Source organism: Toxorhynchites rutilus, chromosome 2, assembly GCF_029784135.1.
Source record: "Toxorhynchites rutilus septentrionalis strain SRP chromosome 2, ASM2978413v1, whole genome shotgun sequence".
In the NCBI taxonomy this organism is placed as follows: domain Eukaryota; kingdom Metazoa; phylum Arthropoda; class Insecta; order Diptera; family Culicidae; genus Toxorhynchites; species Toxorhynchites rutilus.
Genome location: NC_073745.1, coordinates 215,813,081 through 215,836,924, shown reverse-complemented (window position 1 = coordinate 215,836,924; position 23,844 = coordinate 215,813,081). Strand labels below are relative to the sequence as shown.

Below are 23,844 nucleotides of genomic sequence, written 5' to 3'. Positions count from 1 at the left end.
TTGTAAAGCAATTTGTTTCATGATGCTATTACTATCAACCAAATTACCTACCTAAAAACAGAAAGTGGGTTATATCTATGGTATAACCGCAATGGTGACGTAGGACTATCGTTGATTCAGTGATCCTTTGTTTGAAGTTGAATCTGAATCCATTCTGAATGAATGAATAAATGAATATTTGGGGGACTTCGAAAATGAGAGCGTTACGTTGGAGGTACAAGGTTTTATGCATCCAATATTGGATACGAAAATATCCTACTGATGGGGAAAAATAATCTTCAGAAGCTATCCTGTTAATTGCGATTGATTAAAAAATCACAAAACCAAATGTATTTGGTCATAGTGTTACATGGATAGAAAACATTCAAATAAACTCTTTCACATGAATGTAATTTTAAATTCCCAGAGGAACTGGCAGATTATTTTCAGTAACTATTAGATATTTCCACATTTTCCTCGATACTGGAAGCCCACCAGTGGTTTATGCTAACTCGATAACCATCTGTTAATAGCACTTGATTGAAAAATATTTGGTCACAGTGTTACATGGATAGAAAACATCAAAATAAACTCTTTCACATGAATGTAATTTTAAATTCCCAGAGGAACTGGCATATTATTGACGTCTACCCGGAGTATATGGGGGGTAAAATGAAAACCTAAACACAGAACATGCAGGAAAAAATGAAAGATTCCGAATGCTTATAACTCGAACATTTCTTACTGGATCGGAAAGATGTTTGCATCAATTGATAGGGAATATTTCTACGCTTCTGCAATTAATAAAATGTAATTTTTCATCAGATAAACAATTGAATAACTGTAAAATGTTAAGCGTTATCTAAACGGCATAACTGCCTCATTTTGATTGGCCCGATCTACGATTTCCCTAACACAGCCATCAAACCCAAGCAGCCTTGGGTAAATCAGCATTGCAAATACATGAAAGTCGGGGGTATTTTTGTTCCGACTGAAATGTGTTTCCCTAACACAGACTTTAAATCCAAGGAGCGTGGGGAAATTGGCATTCCAAATACATGTAAGTCGGGGGCATTTTTGGTCCGACTGAAATGTGTTTCCCTAACACAGAGTTCAAATCCATGTAGCGTGGAGAAATCAACATTGCAAATACATGAAAGTCGGGTGAATTTTTGTTCCGACTGAAATGTGTTTCCCCAACACAGACTTCAGAACCAAGGTGTCTGAGGAAATTGACATTGTAAATTCATGCAAGTCAGTGGCATTTTTGTTCCGACTGAAATGTGTTTGCTTAACACAGACTTTAAAACCAAAATGTCTGGGAAAATCGGTTCTGCAAATAAATGCAAGCTTCGAGTACTTTTGTACTCGCTTGCCTTTGTGCAAATTAGAATATGTTTCTTTAACACGGTCTCCTAAACTTAGGAATCTGGGAAAATCGTGCAGACACTAGAGACGAATGAACTTTCAAGTTTAAATCCTTTATAGTATAAAAAGTAGAAGTTGAAGTTTTTGATTCATGCAAGTCGGGGGTATCTCTGCACCCGCATTTTTTTTGCACTCCGCAAAGTGTTTTCCTAGCACGGATTATAAAAGCGGGTACGAACATAACGCTTTGGCTCGGTTATTCATTATTGTATTGAAGGATATACCTTCATATCTTCCGCTCATTGAATTTCTACGCATACCATTTGATGATTAGGCAAAATGTTGTTAACCATTTGCTGCGATAACGCCTATTCATTAAACAATATGCGTTCGACATACATGTCAAAATCGGAACTGAGTGCCTGAAGTTCATATAATCAAGCGAATTCGCGGTTCGATAAGTACGTACACTTGAGAGATGCAAACTTTAGAAACAAATGTAAAATAAAATAATCGTTTGAAAATTCTCCCGTTCACAAATTTTGTTCTAGGCATCATACCAACCGTAAAAGGACTGTCATTAAATTTACTATCACAATGCATGAATTGACCTTACATGACATTTCACAATCTTTTTACTTACAAATCAGATATAGTGAATTCAATTGAATTCGGGAATTGTTTCATTCCATCAAAAATTTAATCAATACAAACGAATGATTGATAAGCTAAGGTAGTCCCACGTCAACCTTGCGGTTATATCATAGATATAACCCACCCATTTTTCGTCAAATTTATCTACCAGACTGTTTATTTTCACAAATTAGCCGTTTTCATGTATATTTTTCCGATTCAACTACGTGACCATCAGCTGGCTAACGCGACCCAATTTGCTAGCATGAAAACTTAATTTCTTCAAAATAAAAACAGTCATAAAAAGCAGCTAATGGAAGCTATTTCCATAAATTACCTAATTGTTTTCCTTTTTTCCTGCTAAATATCTCCTCCGTACTTCATCGGTATAGAGAAGGCAGGTCCAGCTAGACCGCCTCTCTTTCTCCGAATGGCGCAGCAGCCCAGAAGATTTACTAGTCAACCGATTGCGATGTTCGACAGCAAGTACCCCGCCCCAGGCATCGCGTTCGAGCGCAGGGGATAAACATCGAAATCAATTCACAACCTCAGCGATTCAATCAATTTTACATCTTTCTCGATGCTGAATGGTATCCAAACGGAAAGAATTCCGCGCGTGTATGTGTGTGTGTAGCGGCTGCTTCGATGGTCACCTTCTCTTCTCCTGAAGAATCGACTTCTCTGTGCTCCCTCACAGTTTCAAACAAACTGCTCGCGTTTCAGGGCAGATCTCGATCCTTCGCCGTCCAGCATCCTCAGCAACGATGTTGTCATGTCGATGTCCTCACGAAAAATGAATGCGTCTCACCACCAGAATATCGCTTAAGTATGCTTTTTGTGCGTGATTGAATCGAGAGAAGGCGTGGTTTACGATGGCAATTTGGAAGGCAAACTAGAGGGGAATGAACTCTCTGAGCTCGGAACTTTCGGCGACTGAGCAATAATCGATTGCGGGCGCATACAATATTGGATACGGAAATATCCTACTGATGGGGAAGAATAATCTTCAGAAGCTATCCTGTTAATTGTGATTGATTGAAAAATCACTAAACCAAATGTATTTGGTCACAGTGTTACATGGATAGAAAACATTCAAATAAACTCTTTCACATGAATGTATTTTTAAATTCCCAGAGGAACTGGCAGATTATTTTCCGGATCTTTCTCGATGCTGAATGGCATCCAAACGGAAAGAATTCCGCGCGTGTATGTGTGTGTAGCGGCTGCTTCGAGATCTTCCCGGGGAACCGTTTGTGGCATCACTCTCCTCCTGATGGATTCATGTCTGACCTAAGGTGCACAAACAGGCTCTTGGTGACACCGTTCATCAGCGCTTTCATGATAAACGAAGAGCTTCACCACAACAGCGACAACATGCTCCAATCGCTGTTCAATTAGAACTGAGTGGATTTCCGAGCGGCGCTCGCTTATATACCGATTGGTGATTTCAATAGCCTGTTTTGAAAGCAATTTTAAGACTATTGAAACAAGTTTTTGGATCAAAAAGTAACATGTATAGAATGCGTAGACATTTTATCTTTCGAATGAAGTGTTTATCATGGGGGTCTCCGTAGCCACATTGGTTGCGCGTTCGCTTAGTAAGCGATCGATCGTGAGTTCAAAACTCAGGGCCCTCATTGACCATCTTTGTGTTGTTACAGAATAGCTACGTCCACGCAACAATCATCAGCGATGGAGATCGATCCACGGTCGAAATAAGATCGATTCATCCATACATCTGCTCTGCTCTGCAAGAAACATCGGGATGCTGTTCTATAAATAACTCAACAATGGATCAACGACTGTCTCCGCTGTCCAGTCTTAACTGGATAATGGAAGAACAGACAGAAAACTCTTACGCCTAAATGGCTACTGTGTAAATGTGTACCATTTGTAATGGTATAGAAAGGAATACTCTAACGCCAAATAAAAAATGGCAACTGTGTAATGTGCTAATTATAGATATGATAAATATGTGACATGTACACGATTAAAATTCGGCTCTGTTACAGCTAAAATGCTAATGAGCCTTAAATAAATAAATGGGATAAAAAAAAAGTGTTTATCATACCATTTCGTTCAGTTGTTTAGGAGCTATTAACGCTCAAAATCTCGGTCTCGGGCGTAACGCTTTCGTTTTCGAAACTTTGATTTTACATCCCGGTATAGAAATGAAAGACGTAGTCCTACGTCAAAATTGCTTATTCCTGCTAGCGTACATTAGTACGTGTTACTTTTGTCAGCAATTTTCTTTTTTATTGCTACACTATACCAAACTTTCTCTACCATATGCTGAAGCTGAAATGTCTTGCAAAACAAAAATTATTTTTTTAAATTACAGATTTGGATTGACATGAGGTGAAAGGTAAAGAAAACACTAGCACACAACAAGCGAGAATTCAGGGCCATATGTTGTGGCCCAATACAATGAAGCTATTAACGCCGCTGCAACAAGAAATCGACGCTGAAAGAGAATTACATGAAAAAGAATGTTTTGCTAAAAAAAAGTGGAATTAATGTGTGACTCCTTACGGAATTCCATAGATTGCATTTGTGAAAATACATGAAAAGATTCATTTTCTAATAATTATATTTTTTGTAAAGCAAATTGTTCCATGATGTCATTTTTATTACACATCCATGCATGCATTACGCCTATTAAGCTTCATTCGTTGAGGAAATATCAGTTTCGAATATCTCGAATTACATATGAAATTTGAAATTTTGCTCGCAATGTGATAGTGATAGGGATTGTATCGAATCCTCGATTCGATTTATATAATAGGGACCATAATTCCAGATTCATGCCTTATCTCACAGGAGGCCAATCGTGACATCGTGACTGTTTCCCGATTGTGACTTTTTTTGGAGACCTGCATCTTCTTCTTGAATGGCGTTAACGTTCCCTGTGGAACTTTTGCTGTCTCAACGTATGCATTAATTAGCGTCATTTAATAATACTTAATTGAGATTTCTTAGGCCAAATAACACGTCTTGAATGTAGACAAGCTCTAGAATACGCGTGACCACAGTGCAAGTCGAAGGAAATTTCTTTGACGAAAAATCCCCCGGCCAGAACGGGAATCGAACCCGAACACCCGGCATGATAATGTGAGACGCTAACCACTCGGCCACGACCTGCACCTGCAATGCTCATTTTGTTTAGAGACAGTTCCCCCGTCGCAAGACAAATTCATAGATTTTCGGAATTGAAAAACTGTAAAGTCGTTTTTAAGATATTATTCGCTGTGCTTTAAAATTAATCTCATTTATTTTATTTGTTTCAAACATAAAAATTAAATTCAGAAATGATACATCTCATAATAATACGATACTCTGCAGTTCGTTCGAGGTATTCGGATGTAGCATATACGAACCCGCGTTTATAAGTAATCAAACTCCAACCGTTACACAATAGTTCACTCCTCCTTGTGTGCGTCGCCATTCAGCGCTGGCTCCGTGGGATCAATATGCTCGGGAAGATCGCACCCACAGTACGAACCGGAATTAATCGCCCTGAACAACAGATTTCGCCAGTGTTTGTCCGCTGACAGCAGATGAGGGCTACCGAAGATCAAAAGCAGCGCCCGTGCACGGGAGATGGCCACATTCAAGCGCTTTGGGCTGGCAATGAAACCAAGTGCATGCTGCAGGTCGCTTTGCAGCAGCGATTTCGAAGTTCGCACAGTAGATATAATAATCACCATACGCTCCTGGCCTTGGAATTCCTCCACGCTTCCGATTTTTGGTTTCTGCAAATTACTTTCATCCAGAATACGCCGAATTGTCTTGACCTGCTGTTGGTACGGTGTGATAATGCCAATGTCTTCCGGTCGAACGCCTTTCTTGTAGAGCTTCAGCAGGAAGTTCGGACATGATCCGGGGCACCCCGACGTTCGTTCGATGCTTGCTGGCATCGGGCAACTGGAAGCACCACCGGCAAGTTTCCAACACAAACAGCACCGATTAGTCCCAAACGCTGCTCAACTTTCAGTTTCACTAACGACGCTCACACTGTCGCCTTCATTCGATCCTGGTAAAGGAACAAGATCTCGAAGTTTTCTGGCTTCAAAATATCGGCCTACCGCATGCGACGATCCAAACAAGTTGAAACGTACCAGAAAATCCAGAACTGGCCACATTCACCGACCAAAGCCACACGGACAACTGTTTTCGAAAGGTGAATAAAAATTTCGCACAGGACTTGTTACTCCAACCAGACACCGCAACATCTCCAACTGTGGCTACGATCGATGTAACTTCTCTATCTCCTCCCTTTGCTGGCCGCGTTCGGGCATGATCCAGAGCCGTCTAACGGTCGTTCGGTGCCTACTGCCATTGGGAAATTGGGTGGGGCCCAGGCAAGTACATACCCCATATCTCAATCCAATGAACGCAGAAGTTGATCCACTTAACCTTCCAGAAACTCACTTTCCGGATGATTCAGATATCAGCTCTATCTCCGAAGAACCGGCCACCAGCGATGGTTTCCGTGTTCTGCTACTACAATGGAACATTCGAAGCATATGGAATAACGTGGATGAGCTACTCATTCTAGTAAGGAATCAACTACCTGTCGTGCTCTGCCTCCAGGAATCCATGACCATTAACTTTGGATCCTAGCTCGAAAACTGGTATGAGTTTTTCGTCTACTCTTCCGGATCATTCCGAAATCGTCAGGGTCTAGCTGTTCTTGTAGTCCTATGCTGTGTTCCACATTCACAGATTCATCTGGACACCAATATCCCGGCTGTGGCTGTAGAGATTCGGTCACCTATTAAATTGACAATCGTCTGCGTATACAACAACACACACAGTGCTCTGCGCATTTCGGAAGCACTGATGGGTATTTCCGAACAGATTTCTGAACGATCTATGTTTGCCGGTGATTTCAACGGCAGACATTTTTCCTGGGACAACCTTGGATTTGAATTTGCATCGAGCTTCAATATCCCTCTACCACAAGTGGCATATTGTGGAAACATTTCAATCGCCTAACAGGAAGACGAGATAATAGAATCCCTAAGATTGATCTACATGGTGTTCTTGTTGAAGATCCGTCAGCTATCGTGTTAGTACTTGGAAAGCATTTTTCCTTAAATTCGAGTTCTCGCAGCTATCCGCTGGATTTCTGGAAAGAGGAAATTTCCCAAAAAACATCCACTAGTTCGTTACTCCACCAAGTAACCCCACAATGGATGTTGATTTCAACATGGAGGATTCGCTCTGGAAAAAAGCAAAGGAAAGTCCGCCGGCCCGGATGAAATCACATATCAAATGTTGCGTCGTTTACCATTCATAACCAAAGAAGTTCTTCTACACGGGTATAACACTAGCTGGTAGCGAGGAGAATACCCAGCAGAATGGCGTGAGTTAATTATAATCCCCATATTAAAGAGTAGCAGATTGTCAAGTGATATCAACTATCGACCGCCTCGCTGACCTCGTGTGTGGGTAAGGTATTTGAAAGAATGATGAACCACAGAGTGATTCAACACTTGGAAAGTACAGCTCGACTCGCCAACGAACAACATGCCTTTCGCCCAGGCAGGGGAACTACAACTTATTTCAACGAGCTTAAGGAATCTATCGAAGAGATCATTGAGAGAAACGAACATATGGATATCGCTATCCTTGATATCGTAAAAACTTACGACCGAGCATGGAGGCCGCTTATTTTTTACGATTTTACGATATCGTAAAAACTTACGACCGAGCATAGAGGCCGCATTGCGCATTTCGAAACGAGTAACTCGTTTCGAGAAAATTCGAACTCAAATCGAAATGGTTTTAGTATTATGTATATTTTTCAAGTTCATATTTTCGGTGTACTAGATTTAGAGCAAAATTTGTCTCGTAAAAAAATGTAAAATTTTTGGTTTCCTAAACAAAGCTGGTCAAAGGCATGTCAAAATGGTCGAAACGAATAAAAATCACTCGTTTCGAAATGCGCAATGTCACCCCAGGTCTGTAAAACCGGCTTAGGTCACAAAGTTTTTCGGTTTGGTCGACAAAATCTCGATACTAGCACATTTAGAGTATCTGTAGGTGGAAAAACCTCTCCACCAACGATTCAAGAGAATGGAGTACCACAAGGCGGGGTCTTTTCACCCACTCTTTCCCTGTTGGCTGTCAATCCCGCTTTCGATATTCCGTTATCCCGCTGTGTCCTCAGTGGCTACGCAGATGATTTTAAAATTTCGTGTTCAAGCAAGTATACGGCAGTTGCCCGTAAGCACCGGCAACGTAACATCGAGACGTTAGACAAGTGAGCGACATCGGTTGGTTTCACAATCAATTCTTCTAAAAGCACGATGATACATATCTGCAACAAAAAACGCCATCGTTTCAACCGAATACCGAAGGTTAAATTACGAAACTCTGTGATCCAGAAGGTTAGCTCAATAAGAATTCTAGGTGCTTGGATAAATCGTCGAAGGACAGCAAAAACGCATGTTGCAAAGACACGAAACGACTTGCGACTACGGCTCAACATTATCAAAGCGATCCGATGGTGGGTTTTGTACCGCGGGACCCTGGACTTGCACTGGGACAATATCACGACAGGGTTAATGAAACGCGCACGGTACAATAAATAAAAACAAACTTTATTCACGACATGACTAAACGATACATTTCACTATGGACGATAAACAATGACTCTGTCCACAACAATAACAATGTAAACAACAACAAGTGACAACCACATTAAAAACACATATATGCGCATCTCCAGCATCGCTCAGTGACAGTCATGCTGTCGCACGCGAGCCCTGCGGTCTGAGCTGCGTCGGATGAATAACGTATCCGAGCGCGGCAAAATAGGGTTGTCCACAACATCTCCCCTCTTAATAGAGGTGGTACGGATCAAACTTTACTGGCGGTCTTCATAGTGGTGAAGAGCGCCTAGGGATGTCTACAGCTAGTTCTACTTCGACAGCGGACTCGAACTCTGTCGATGTTGGCGTTGTTGTTGTTGATGATGACGATGCTGATGACGGGACGAACGCCGAGACCTCATGACGTGGCGTAGACGTTGCAAGAGTCGGCCCGGAACCTACCATGGTTCTCTCAGCACTGGAGACAGGCTCTGGTGAAGATAGACCTGGTGATTGGCTTGGGAGATCCCAGGCATCCAGCAAAATGTCCAGCGGCAGCGAATGTTGGTTTAAGGTGGCATGTACAGTGGGTTGCTTCGGTATCGCGCCAGCAGCAAGGCGACTCCGAAGTTGGTTGATATGCGAGCGTAGCATTCGGCGATCTTCGACCCACACGTTGTACATAACGTCTCCGATCTTCTCGACGACGACACCAGGAGCCCACTTCCAACCGGTATGACCATGTAGTTTGGCGTACACGGTCTCGTTTCGGTTGAAGGACCTCGGTTGCTTGCGGTCATCGTCGGTTGGCACTGGGACACGTACCGGTGGTGGACGCAGAAGCTCGAGACACGTTCGGATTTTGCGACCAAACATGATCTCAGATGGCGACTTCTGATCCGGCAGAGCACGACTGGGCGTGCTTCGGTACGTCAGCAAGAAGACATCCAGTGCTTCTTCAATGGATCCTCTCCCCTCTCGGATTTTCTTGACGGCTTGACTCTCGCTTGAAGGTATCCACGAATCGTTCCGCCTGGCCATTTGATTGTGGATGAAACGGTGCTGTCGTGAGGTGCTCGATGCCATTGGAAGCGCAGAAATCGGCAAATTCGGTGCTGGTAAACTGGGTACCGTTGTCACTGACCAAGGTTACGGGCATACCCAGCCGCGCGAACAACGCACGCAGATGCTGATGGTCGCAGCAGAGGTGATGCGGGTCGTTCGGATGATCTCGGGCCACTTAGAGAACGAATCGATAGCGAGCAGGTAGTAGTCGCCTTCGATTGGACCGGCGAAGTCGACGTGGACGCGTTGCCACGGAGCGGTCAATTTGGGTCACGGCACCGGTGGAGAGTGAGGAGGTGATCGAGCTACAGACGCACACTGCTGGCATGCCTTGACGAAGCTGACGATGTCAGCATCCAACGTAGGCCAGTACACGTAGCTCCTAGCGATGGCTTTCATTCGCTGCATGCCCGGATGGCCACGGTGCAGCTGTTCGAGGCACCGTTTCCGATGCAGCGACGGAATGACGAGTCGTTCGGCAAACAAAATACACCCATCCACCACAGAGAGCGATTCCTGCCTTGATTGGAACCGGCGAAGTTCTGACCCATCGAGTGTTGACTGGGGCCAGCCGTTCTGAACGTAGCGGTGGACTTGACGGAGCAGCGGATCTGCTTGGGTGCTTTGCGCAACGACTATGAAATTGAGAGGCAACACTTTAACCGTATTAGTTACTACTGACCTAATTCTTCGGATCGTAGTGTGTGAGGAGAAGATCCGACGAGTGAATCTGCTTGAACCGGTCGAACGCTTTCTGGCACTCCGGACTCCAGCTGAACTTCGTCTCCACCTTGAGGAGATTGTCGAGCGGGTAGCGTAGCATGCGCATGTTGGGGACGAACTTGCCGTAGTAGTTGATGGCCCCCAAAAACGATCGCACACCGGATACATCGGCTGGAGGCGGCAGCTTGGTGATCGCCTCGATTTTCGCCGGATCTGGTCGCAACCCGCGACTGTCGATGATGTGCCCCAAGTATCGGATTTGCTGCTTGCGAAACAAACACTTGTCAACACGAATCGTGAATCCGAAATCTTGGATTCGCTTCAGGACACCCCGTAGATTGAGGTCGTGCTCCTCTTCAGTTTCTCCGCCGACGATGACGTCATCGAGGTAGCCAGAAGTGCCCTTCAGTCCGGCTAACATTGTGTCGATGAACTGCTGAAATGCGCCAGGCGCGATCTTCAAACCCGGCGGCAGGCGGTTGTAGAGGTAGAGACCACGATGCGTATTGATCGTCAGCAAACTACGGTACTGCTCGTCAACTTCCACCTGTAAGAAGGCGTCGGACAAATCTATCTGGCTGAAGATCTTACACTTAGCCAGCTTGGCGAAGATGTCATCCGGAAGTGGAAGTGGATACTGCTGTGATTGGAGAGCTGCATTCAGACCCGTTGAGTAGTCTCCGCAAATCCTGATGGAGCCATTGGACTTGCGGACTACGACGATCGGAGCGGCCCACTCCGAATAATCGACCGGGGTGATGATGTCCAATTTCTCTAACCGGTCGAGCTCGCGATCAACGGTATCATACATAGCGTAAGCTACCGGACGCTTCGGACAGAAGACGGGTCGAACGTTTTCTTTCAACTCCAACTTCACTTTTGTTCTGGTGCACAAGCCGAGCTTCTCGCTGAAGACCTCTGGAAAAGACGACTTGAGTGCACCTGTCGACACTGGCGTTCCAGACACGTGGCAGCAGAAGGTGTCCATAGGGACGGCCCAAAGGTTGAAACTGTCGACCAAATCGGATCCGAGTAACTGCAGCTGCTTCTCGGTTACACGGATGAGCTCACGTCGTGTACTGCTTCCGATGGTGACGTCGCACTCGAACTCCCCATCGAGCGATAGTATGCTGCCAGATGCCGTCTTCGCCTTCACCGTTGCTGACGATAACGCAGGACTGCCAATGCTCCGCCAAATCTCCCTGCTAATGACGGTGATGTCTGAGACGGTATCGAGTTGCAGGCGAATTTTTGTTCCAGAAAAGCCCACGGAGACATATCTGCGTCGTTGCTGCACACTGCACACATCGACTACCACCACCTTGGCGGACACTGGTTGCTTCCTGCGCCTCCTTCCAGTTTTTCGGGGTTTGGCACTGGCACTGGTTTGGATTCGGTGTCACTGGAAGGATGTTTCGGTGACTCACGGTCACGCTTTTCGTACCGCTTCCCACCAAATTTTCTTATCGCTTGTACTTGGTCGTACGTGGACGGAGATTCGATCATGGCGCTGTCGTGCTTCAGGTTGTACAGCCGCTGGCACTCCTCCGAAAGTTGCTCCAACGTCACGTCATTTCTCTCTTCTATTTTCGTGAGGAGGCGGGTGCGAATCTCGACGTCGTTCTCCGATTTTAAACCACACACGTAGACCAAGCACTTGAATTGCTCCTCCGAGAGCTTACCCAGCTCAAACTCCACGCAAGCCTTGTTTTCGCGGCAAGCGAATGCCACATGGTCCTCTGCAGGATTTTTCGCTATCTGCAGGCATCGGTAGCGACGGCTGATCACCGATTCTTTTGCTCCGAACAGGCTCTTGAGCTTGGCCACTGTTTCCAGGAAGCTAAAATTTTTCGGAAGTTTAGGCAGAATGTAACTCACATACCGTTCGTGCTCCGATGCACCCAGCTTTCGCAAAAGAAGACGACCTTTTGCTTCACCGTCCAATCTAGCAGCATCCTTCTCGAAGAGATCGTCGTATCTCGAGTACCAAGCCGCAAACGTCACGTTGGAGTCGGCCTCGAACCGGAATTCCTTGATGTTGCCGGCCGAAGAGTCAAGGATCTGTTCCGGATTCGGTGGTACCTGCACGTTGATTGACGATGCGATCGTACGGAGAAAGCGTTCATGCTTCTCATCACTTTGCTGCTGCTGTTGAATCAGTTGGGTCATCATCTCTCGGTGCTGCTTCTGCATCATTTGCAAAATTTCCACGAACACATCGCTACCGACCTGTGCTTGCAGTTGGTGGGGCGGGAAAGGCGCGTACTGCTGTTATTGGGCAGCAGAGACGGGAATAAACTGCTGCTGATAGTGGACCGCCGACACGGGGATAATCGGCTGGTTTTGTTGCCGTTGATTGTTTATCACACCCGTGGGGTCAACACTATTCTGCCCGTCGTCGTTGCTCGCAATCGCACTTTCACTCCACTTTCTTTTCTTACGCGCGGGGGGCGAAATGTTCAGTGTGTTTTTCCGACGGTGAAAAACAACACACTCGCGATTACTCGTCGCCACTTTTATACCGCGGGACCCTGGACTTGCACTGGGACAATATCACGACAGGGTTAATGAAACGCGCACGGTACAATAAATAAAAACAAACTTTATTCACGACATGACTAAACGATACATTTCACTATGGACGATAAACAATGACTCTGTCCACAACAATAACAATGTAAACAACAACAAGTGACAACCACATTAAAAACACATATATGCGCATCTCCAGCATCGCTCAGTGACAGTCATGCTGTCGCACGCGAGCCCTGCGGTCTGAGCTGCGTCGGATGAATAACGTATCCGAGCGCGGCAAAATAGGGTTGTCCACAACAATGGGGATACAAGGAACCCTACTGAATATGGGGAATGCTACTATAACCTCGAAATTTATCTATGGAATCGAACTATTCAACCCTACGGACCTTCAGGGCCTACGACCAGTTTACAACTGCTTTTTACGTGTGTCATCTGGTGCAATCAGATCATCTCCTATTCTTTCTCTCTACACCGAATGTGGAGTTCGTGATTTCACCTCAGTAGTATGTCGCACTCTGGTTCACCGTGCTTGTCGCACTCTCGAGCGTTCAAACAAAACTTCATCCAGAATGTTCGAAGAAGCAGGGAGACGTTTTTTCAGAACTAATCTCCGAACAGCTTCCTTCCCCTATCAAGGTCCTTAGAATTCTATCCAGACCATGGAATGTTTCCCCGGTGCGAGTAGATTGAACTATCAACAGTCTTTACAAAACGGGTCAGGCAAAAGAAATCGCTCGCATGAGCTACTTGGAACTTACAGTAGCCACAAACTGATGTTCACTGACAGTTCAGCAGCAGATTATCGTATTGGATTTGAAGTCGCGGGAGTCGAACACCCTCTTTGTCGTCACACACAGCACAGCACAGGCAGCGGCCTTATCATGCAGAATTAGCAGAGCAGATGGTCCTACGGCAATTTTTTCGTCTTCAGCCAGTGCACTTCTTGCAAGTGGCAAACAGCAAACACCCGTTCATTCAAGCAACGGTAACTCACGCTATGAATAAGGCGATCACACTTGTTTGGGTTCCCAGTTATGTCGGCATTAATGGAAATGAACACGCAGACTGACTGGCTAACGTTGGGAGATATACATGGATCTGAGACACCAGCATTCCTTCCGAAGATATCTTCAGAAATGTTGATTATCAGCTAGAGCATCATCAGCAGATCATCTGGAACCAGACAAATACAAAACTTCGGGAAGTAAAACACTATCAAACGCTGGAAGAACCGACCCGACAGAGTGGAACAACGAGTTCTTACTCGTTGTAGAATAGGACACACAAAATTAACGCATTGGTACTTGTTCGATCAAACTGAATAGTCAGTTGGTATCACCTTCGGAGTTCAGCTGACTATTAAACACATGCTGGCCGAATGTAGAGCCTACGAAGAACAACGACAACAATTTCGTCAATCTCATTCTCTGCACGACATTCTATCTCAAGAACCGATAATGAAACAAAACTTATAAAATTTTTGAAGACCACTGGGTTACTTAATCAGCTTTAGATGTTATAGCGTGGCAAAAGCCTTAAGCCTCTTAAAATCTAATGAATAAAGTCAACGGAACACGAAACTTAATTCCGGAAACGTGAAATCCAATTTATGTGGATGTCACTGCTTCAGCCATCATTTCCGGAGATGGTTAATCAAACCTTCTTTGGAGGAACTTAAACTATTTTCTCGATTGGTCCATGACTGCGCAGTTTGCGCCCAATCTAAACACATCCCAGTATCCATTATTCGTCGAAGGCCACCTAAACCTGAACCATGGTGGAATGAGCAGAGTGCCAAGCTTTATGTTGAAAAATCGAATGCACTTAAAGCTTTTCTAAAATATTGAGTCATCGTCAATTTTAAAACTTTCCTAAAACTTGAGACTAAGTTTGAAGACTTTATAAAAGGGTGTTCGATTGTACTAGTGCAGAAAATTGTAACAAATCGGCTCTAGAGTATAAATTAAATTAGTTTATTACAAATTAATTAATTTATTCATTCTACAACAAAAGATGTTAAAAAATATTAAATCTAAATCGTGACTTGGTCATCTCTTGTTTTTTTTTTTAAACGGGAATTGCCTTGGTTTGATCTGACCTATGAAAAATGGAAAAAATTACTACAAATTTGTTTTTTTTTTTTCTGGAAAAAGAACTCACGTCATATCTTGTGTCATCTACTCATAGCTAGCTCATTTCTCAGTGTTGTAGTCAAGAAGAGTCCCCTCGAAAGCTCATATGTATTTGATGCAATGTAAGAATGAATAAATATTAATAAAATCTTCATCGGAAAACAAAAGAAGAACAATCAAATAATTGAAAAATCAGTAGTGTATTGATAAAAGAAGCTGAAATAAGAAAAAAAACAACTATGAAACTCAGCAACACAAAGTAACATAATAAAATCCAACAGAATACGGAATACAACAACGGTATAAATAAGGTAAATCTAAATACTAATAAAAAACATCCAAATACTAAAGGAAAAAATAAATCATCAAAATATATCAAACAAAACACAACTTGAAATAATAACAAAAATTGAAGATAACACACAAAAACACTCCCAATTATGTTTATGATAGAAAATTTAAACAAAGAGCGACTGCGCCACTTCTCCTGCAACAACCAGCAGCATTTTCAAACAACAATACTTAAATAGTCTTACCCCTTTTGCTGCTGTTTTTAGCCGTTGATTCTCCTGCCGCAATCTGGAGTTTTCCACTCTCATTTTTTGAAGCTCCCATTCAGCCTTCAGCTTCCGAAAATATACCTCGTCGATCTCGGAAATGTTTATCGGCTCCCAGTCGTACGGGTCGTCTCCAGTATCCTCTATGTCTTCATAGAACAACGGCGGAAAATTTTCGTCCTCAATCAAGCTCTCTTCAGGATCTATCTCGTTCGCGGTTGGAATAGTCTGTAAGAAAATAAGATTTCATTTTAACACTGCTACACACTCTTACACGATTTTACTCACCTTGCTTGGAAAACGAACTTTCCCTCCCGATTCCGCTTTACCTCCAATTGCTTGGGTGGCCCGATAGCCTCTCGGAACCCTCAAGCCGGTCGGAATTCGGGATGTAACGCTCGTTCGGTCCATCTTGGTGCTGAGTGAAATTTCTTCTTGCTTCTCTCTTGCAATTTCAAACAGCAGTGACAAGTATTGTTGTGTGCACCTACCAAGTAGACTGCTTGGATCGAAATCAGAGTGGGAGAATGGAAACCGGCCTACTTTTGTACCATTTTGACATATGCAAATTGCAATGTATTATATGATTTGTTGAAATTTCTATGAAGATCGAATATCTACTAGTGGTTAAATTTGGAAAATTATTCGATGTTATGCTGGAATAATATTGAAATATCAGTAAATTACGTCGCGTGTAGACTTGTTATTAAACGCTTCGTATATTTGTGTACTTAACAAGCGATTCCAGTTGCGCGGTTGATTTGGGTGAAAAAATATTCTGAATATAAAAGATAGTGATTAAGTACTGTGGATAATGCGAAAATTAGATTCAGAATTAATATTCAATTTTCGTCCGGTTCATCCTGGAGCACTGCTGGATAGACAATATGTTTTTCAAATTCAAATAGACTAAGAAGCATCTGTTGGGATCATTGGGATGTGACAACAGGAAATGATGCGAGACAGATTACATACGACAAAAAACATGCGAAAAAGATCGTGAGGCAGCTGGAACCGTTGCCCAACGAGGACTAATGCCCAGGAAGGTTCTCATGTGTATTCAAGTGGAACTGGAAAAGTATGACTTATTAAGGGTTACCACACATAAAATTTGAATCATTGCTGTCAATCGCTGGAACCCAGTTATTGATTAAAAACGGCCAATATTCACCGACAGGACAGAACGGAACACAAAAAATGCATTCCCAGACAATCTTTGAGAGCGTTTAAGAGAGCAACCATGGATAACGGCTATTACTACAGGATAACTTCGATATAACGTACATTTTACTTTCAAAATTGTGCGTTGTATCGAATTGTACGCTATATCGAAGCATAATAAAGAACTCAGAAACGTAGCTTATATTACTTTGTTGTGTTGCTATTGGAGTAAGGTTAATGAATAGATTCAACTAGAAGATGAAGGCAACCTTTCTCATGATGTTTCCCTTCGTACTGTTGATTGAAATTTGATTCATTTAGAATTCGGAATCACAAAACAATTGTACTTCGGGATTGATTAAAAGTAAAAATCAAGCTTTAGTATCAAAATACAGATAATTTATTGTTCTTTCAGAAAAACAATATTCAAAAAATTATTCCTTTGGACTTTGAAAATGTGTACGTTATATCGAGGTAAAATGTACGTTATAACGAGGGTACGTTATATCGAAGTTTCCCTGTACCATCCTCCTTTTTTTGGGCTTTGGAACATGCTATTATTAATTCCGTCATTCGCAGGCGAAGTCTGATTATATACAACGTAAAACGTAAACAACGATTCTTCGCAGCGGGAGAAAAACAATGGCTACTAACTTGCGATATCCTAACCTAATATCCTATGCTACTAAGGAGACTAGAGCTTCCCTATTCCTCACTTGTCTGAGATACGTTTCAATGTGCTAAGATGCAATTCTTCCAATAATCCATTGTTTATTATCTATTGCAGGTACTTCCAGTGTTCGTTCAATATCTACCACTACGTGAAGACTTCGAGGAAAACATGGCCGTTTTCCGTAGCTTGGATGTGATATATCGACAAGGAAACGATAACCTCATACCGCTGTTGGGTCGCGTTCTAGTTGTAGGATTACAAGTTTTGTACAAGAAGCAACACAACAATGATGGTAAGTGTCCCGAGTACAGTTATCAAATTTCTCCTACCACCTTAAACATACGTATTTAAACCCTCTCTATCAGAGTGTCGCGATCTAATCTTCAACTTCGTGAAACAAATCAGTAAGGACTTTCCGGAACGTTTCGCCGAGGTGGTAGGTAGCGATGCCGAGATTGCCAACTTCGTCCAGACGCTTCCGCTTCAGTAGAAGTCGGCCCGGGTGCATTTAATGCGCATACTGTTCGTATCATATATCGATCCCTATCTGCAAACATGCGTGCGTCGTGTCGAGAAGCAAAGCGATCAGAATAAATCGCTCAACGGCGCCACAACACGACTTGTATTCGAGGATCACAACTGAATGAGCGATAGAAATAGATGTTCCATTGTAAGGGCCAAAACGGGTAAACTGATATAGGGGGAAAGCCGGACTCTCATTTCTCGGCAGATATATTTTACTCAAATCTAGATAGGTTTCTAGATCTTCGCAACAGAAACGGAATATTACTCGCTGTTCAGATGCTTTACTATTACTTTTATTCCTAAAATCAGTTACAGATACTAGAATATTAACAATGACACGTTGAAGTTTATTTATCCTCTCTGAATTTAGTTTATTGTTATTGCATATAAACGCATCGTATAGAATATGCATATATATCTACGCATCGTATGTTTTTACTGTTCTATATAACCCGAGCGCGGATTCATTACAAAACTAGACACACCGGCCAGCGCATGCAGGAAATACGAAAGTGATTTACGAAACCAGAGGCTAAATATATAGAAAAGGCAACCGAAGACACTATTTTGTCTATGTGCGAGAAACTCATGCAAGTGGTTCGAAAACACACAAACACTCACATACACACATACAAATGAGCGATAGAAAAGATATTTTATCGCGTACGCGAATACAATAAAAAAGGTAGACTAAATGAAACATTCACAGTAGGTCTAACAGTGAATCGAAATCAATTATTGTCATTTACAATAAATAAATCGTATTAGAAATTACAAAAGAATATTATTGTATCGTATAGCATGGAATTAAATGCATTTTTTATCTCAATGTATTGTAATTTTTTATCTTTATCACAGAATTCTAACTTCATAATTAACATAGGATTATTTATTTCCTGTTCGTCGAGCGGTCCTCGCAGTGTTCCTCCATCCAGGCAACGATCAAGCATTGCAGGGCAGGAATTTTGCTGCTCTCCACACCGCTTCCATTTGATCTCGTCATTATCCGTTTTCCCGTCGAGACGGATATCGATTAGGAATAGCCCTCCGTGCTCCGGAGTTTCCTCCCCATCTCCACACCGGACAAAGAGGCGATCTTGTAAACATCATGCTTGCTCACCATTTGTATCGGATTTACATAGCTAAACCATCAAATTAACGCATTTTGATGATCATGAGTTGTCCAATTCAATAATGTTGTTTTGTCCACATGATTTCTATGGCAACCGCTTGGCGCGCTGCAGTTTGTTTATGTTTGTTTATGGTGTGCTTCGCGCATAGCAGAAGTATGGCTTTTCTGTGTTGATTGTGTTGAGGTGAACACTTCTAACATGCCCAAGAAAAGGCAATATTCTGAAGAAAGCCTAAATTATGAATGAATCAATATGATGACAGTAAACTCAAGCAATGATAAATGCAACATCTAATTGTGAATTCGAATGTTTTCATTCAAAAATGGAGATTTCTAAAACCGGACAAACCATGATCATTTTTTTGGGCAAACCATGATCAGAGGTGGTCAAACCATGATCATAATTCTTCTTTAAGGAAAATCGTTAAAAAACATAAAAATTTGAATAATTTCAACACCTTATGGTAGTATTAGCAACTAGAGACTTGGGGCTTTTCAACAAACCCAAACTCGTATCGATTATGTGTTATTTTCATGAAGAAAAATCGATTTGCATTTACTAGTTACGTAAAAACACCCCAAATTGGACAAACCAAGATCATTTACCCTACTATACCGAACTTTCTATACCATATGCTAAAGCTGAAATGTCTTGCAAAATAATAATGTTGTTTTGACGTAGGACTACGTCTAACCGGAAGATATAGGGGGTGAAATGAAAATCTAGGCACGGAACAAGTAGGAAAAAATGCAAGATTTGGAACGCTTATAACTCGAGCTATCAATTGATAGGAAATATATCTACGCATCTATCATAACGAATAACATTTCATTTTTCTTGAGATAAATAATTGAATAATTGTGAAATATCAAGCATTGTCCAAATGCAATATGTGCCCATTTTTGATTGGTCCATTTTGTGCTCCTCAAATCGTACCGACTAAGACGGGCAACCAGAGCAGCAGCGAAATACAATGAAGCACGATTGGAAAGGAAAAAGAAAAAAATGAACGAAACATTGGTCGCAGTCTCACACATGCGTAATTCTCGAGCCAGCCAGTCAGCTTAAAACCCCGCTCCGCTGCCATAACGATCATTCTCATCCAAACAGTACACCACATCGTTTCGCAACACATCACATCAACAAACCAACACATGTCTGGACATGACAAAGGAGGAAAAGTGAAGAGAAAGGCAAAATCCCGCTCGAACCGTGTTGGTTTGCAATTCCCCATAGGTGTATTCGCCAATTGCACCGCAAGGGTAGCTCGGCCGAGCGCGTTAGTCCCAGTGCACCAGTCCACCTAGTCGGCGTTATATAGTTTCGGCCGCCGAAGTGATCGAGTTAGCTGGCAAAGCTGCTCGCAACGATAAGAAAACCCACATTCAGAACAGACCATATTAGGTTCGGTGGACATCAAGACAACAACAGGCAGTTGCAGCGAGTGGCGAGTGGCAAACGCAATCGCAAAACGCCAGCAGGTAGAAGAAGGAAAAAGTTTGTTTATACAGACAACAAAGCAAAGGTAGCAAAACCAGCCACCGTAAAACACGGCGTTTTTCAGGGCAATTAAACCTTTCAAAGAAGAGTTATTAAAAGTTTTTCACAATACCAATGCATTCTAAAGTGACATAATATGACATATAATATAAACTGATTTATTTTGTTTATGCTTGTTTTTGAACTTATTGGTGGTTGGGGTCTTTCAAATTGATCATTCAGTTTTCACATACCCATGCATGGTTTCCGAATTAAAAGTGGCTTCAAATTACAACACATTGTATACAGGATGGCATTAACTAATTTTCTCGGTAGCAAGAACTGCCTTCTTTGGTTGATAACTGATGTTGAAAATTGACTGACGTTACATCTGCATTGTATAGAAAAATAACTAAGGATGATGAGCTATGTATTTCCTGCTGCTCTGTTCGTTTTTAAAGGACTTTAATCCGAAGGTCATCCGTCCCTGTATTTACCGTTGGTTTGTCAGAACGCTTATAGCTCGTTTGTTTTTCGACAGATCGTAGACTTCGTCTCCAAAAGCTCAGATCTTTTTCATTTTTATTTACTTTGTTTGCGGAGACTACAAATCTTACAATTCATTAGTCTCCGAAACCACACTTTAAGGTACGGTAATGTGCTCACTAGTGAAATATATGATAGTGAATGAGCTGATGACCACCTATGCATTCCCTATCACAGCCATCATTTTGATTGTACGATATGTGCAAACGCCGAAAGATGCCCGGCGTTGAACATTTAATAAGTACAAAGCATTCAGAAAAAAAAATCAAGAATCAAGTTTGTAAAAAAATCGCAAAAACACAACAAAGGTTCTTTTCAGAACCCCCAACATGTTCATGAAGAGTAAACAGTAAACTAATCCATTTTTCAGGTATTCACGTAGGAGAAGAAAATAAAACAATATATTTAAAATATATATTTAGCAAAAGCTGTCCCCTTTGTATAGTCCTACGTCACTCCGGTTATGTCCCCGACATTACTAACCCGTCTTTTTTAAATTACAGATTTGGATTGACATGAGGTGAAAGGTAAAGAAAACATTAGCAAACACAAGCGAGAATTTAGGGCCACAGGTGGTGGCCCAATACAATAAAGCTATTGACGCCGCTACAACAAGAAATCGACGCTAAAAGAGAATCACATGCAAAAACAATTATTTTGTCAAGAAAAGTGGGATTCATGCGTGACTCCTTACGGAATTCCATAGATTGCAGTTGTGAAAATACATGAATAAGTTCATTTTCTAGTAATTATATTTTTTGTAAAGCAATTTGTTTCATGATGCTATTACTATCAACCAAATTACCTACCTAAAAACAGAAAGTGGGTTATATCTATGGTATAACCGCAATGGTGACGTAGGACTATCGTTGATTCAGTGATCCTTTGTTTGAAGTTGAATCTGAATCCATTCTGAATGAATGAATAAATGAATATTTGGGGGACTTCGAAAATGAGAGCGTTACGTTGGAGGTACAAGGTTTTATGCATCCAATATTGGATACGAAAATATCCTACTGATGGGAAAAAATAATCTTCAGAAGCTATCCTGTTAATTGCGATTGATTAAAAAATCACAAAACCAAATGTATTTGGTCATAGTGTTACATGGATAGAAAACATTCAAATAAACTCTTTCACATGAATGTAATTTTAAATTCCCAGAGGAACTGGCAGATTATTTTCAGTAACGATTAGATATTTCCACATTTTCCTCGATACTGGAAGCCCACCAGTGGTTTATGCTAACTCGATAACCATCTGTTAATAGCACTTGATTGAAAAATATTTGGTCACAGTGTTACATGGATAGAAAACATCAAAATAAACTCTTTCACATGAATGTAATTTTAAATTCCCAGAGGAACTGGCATATTATTGACGTCTACCCGGAGTATATGGGGGGTAAAATGAAAACCTAAACATAGAACATGCAGGAAAAAATGAAAGATTCCGAATGCTTATAACTCGAACATTTCTTACTGGATCGGAAAGATGTTTGCATCAATTGATAGGGAATATTTCTACGCTTCTGCAATTAATAAAATGTAATTTTTCATCAGATAAACAATTGAATAACTGTAAAATGTTAAGCGTTATCTAAACGGCATAACTGCCTCATTTTGATTGGCCCGATCTACGATTTCCCTAACACAGCCATCAAACCCAAGCAGCCTTGGGTAAATCAGCATTGCAAATACATGAAAGTCGGGGGTATTTTTGTTCCGACTGAAATGTGTTTCCCTAACACAGACTTTAAATCCAAGGAGCGTGGGGAAATTGGCATTCCAAATACATGTAAGTCCGGGGCATTTTTGGTCCGACTGAAATGTGTTTCCCTAACACAGAGTTCAAATCCATGTAGCGTGGAGAAATCAACATTGCAAATACATGAAAGTCGGGTGAATTTTTGTTCCGACTGAAATGTGTTTCTCCAACACAGACTTCAGAACCAAGGTGTCTGAGGAAATTGACATTGTAAATTCATGCAAGTCAGTGGCATTTTTGTTCCGACTAAAATGTGTTTGCTTAACACAGACTTTAAAACCAAAATGTCTGGGAAAATCGGTTCTGCAAATAAATGCAAGCTTCGAGTACTTTTGTACTCGCTTGCCTTTGTGCAAATTAGAATATGTTTCTTTAACACGGTCTCCTAAACTTAGGAATCTGGGAAAATCGTGCAGACACTAGAGACGAATGAACTTTCAAGTTTAAATCCTTTATAGTATAAAAAGTAGAAGTTGAAGTTTTTGATTCATGCAAGTCGGGGGTATCTCTGCACCCGCATTTTTTTTGCACTCCGCAAAGTGTTTTCCTAGCACGGATTATAAAAGCGGGTACGAACTTAACGCTTTGGCTCGGTTATTCATTATTGTATTGAAGGATATACCTTCATATCCTCCGCTCATTGAATTTGTACGCATACCATTTGATGATTAGGCAAAATGTTGTTAACCATTTGCTGCGATAACGCCTATTCATTAAACAATATGCGTTCGACATACATGTCAAAATCGGAACTGAGTGCCTGAAGTTCATATAATCAAGCGAATTCGCGGTTCGATAAGTACGTACACTTGAGAGATGCAAACTTTAGAAACAAATGTAAAATAAAATAATCGTTTGAAAATTCTCCCGTTCACAAATTTTGTTCTAGGCATCATACCAACCGTAAAAGGACTGTCATTAAATTTACTATCACAATGCATGAATTGACCTTACATGACATTTCAC

The 23,844-nt window shown here is 41.9% G+C and overlaps 4 protein-coding genes across 6 annotated transcripts; all 4 read right to left on the bottom strand.

The window, feature by feature from the left end:
* Positions 1 to 5,303: 5,303 nt before the first annotated feature.
* LOC129768850 (probable RNA helicase armi) lies at positions 5,304 to 7,633 on the bottom strand. 2 transcript variants are annotated; one of them, XM_055770784.1, is made up of 2 exons: positions 6,554 to 7,633; positions 5,304 to 6,483 (listed from the first exon to the last, which is right to left on the bottom strand). In XM_055770784.1, the coding sequence occupies exon 2, from the start codon at positions 5,895 to 5,897 to the stop codon at positions 5,400 to 5,402; it is 498 nt and encodes a 165-aa protein (XP_055626759.1). In that variant the 5' UTR covers positions 5,898 to 6,483; positions 6,554 to 7,633; the 3' UTR covers positions 5,304 to 5,399. The 2 variants fall into 2 exon arrangements, with proteins under 2 accessions (XP_055626759.1, XP_055626760.1); XM_055770785.1 differs by having other exon boundaries at positions 5,304 to 6,480.
* Positions 7,634 to 10,326: 2,693 nt separating this feature from the next.
* LOC129766672 (uncharacterized protein K02A2.6-like) lies at positions 10,327 to 11,578 on the bottom strand. The gene has a single exon (XM_055767259.1). It carries the CDS (start codon positions 11,353 to 11,355, stop codon positions 10,327 to 10,329), a length of 1,029 nt encoding a protein of 342 aa, XP_055623234.1. The 5' UTR covers positions 11,356 to 11,578.
* Positions 11,579 to 11,678: 100 nt separating this feature from the next.
* Positions 11,679 to 12,560, bottom strand: LOC129766671 (uncharacterized). The gene has a single exon (XM_055767258.1). It carries the CDS (start codon positions 12,558 to 12,560, stop codon positions 11,679 to 11,681), a length of 882 nt encoding a protein of 293 aa, XP_055623233.1.
* A 2,385-nt stretch (positions 12,561 to 14,945) lies between these two features.
* On the bottom strand, positions 14,946 to 16,242 carry LOC129770863 (uncharacterized). 2 transcript variants are annotated; one of them, XM_055774005.1, is made up of 4 exons: positions 15,883 to 16,240; positions 15,574 to 15,822; positions 15,066 to 15,253; positions 14,946 to 15,003 (listed from the first exon to the last, which is right to left on the bottom strand). In XM_055774005.1, the coding sequence occupies exons 1-3, from the start codon at positions 16,003 to 16,005 to the stop codon at positions 15,230 to 15,232; spliced, it is 396 nt and encodes a 131-aa protein (XP_055629980.1). In that variant the 5' UTR covers positions 16,006 to 16,240; the 3' UTR covers positions 14,946 to 15,003; positions 15,066 to 15,229. The 2 variants fall into 2 exon arrangements, with proteins under 2 accessions (XP_055629980.1, XP_055629979.1); XM_055774004.1 differs by lacking the exons at positions 14,946 to 15,003; positions 15,066 to 15,253 and having other exon boundaries at positions 15,434 to 15,822; positions 15,883 to 16,242.
* Positions 16,243 to 23,844: the final 7,602 nt, after the last annotated feature.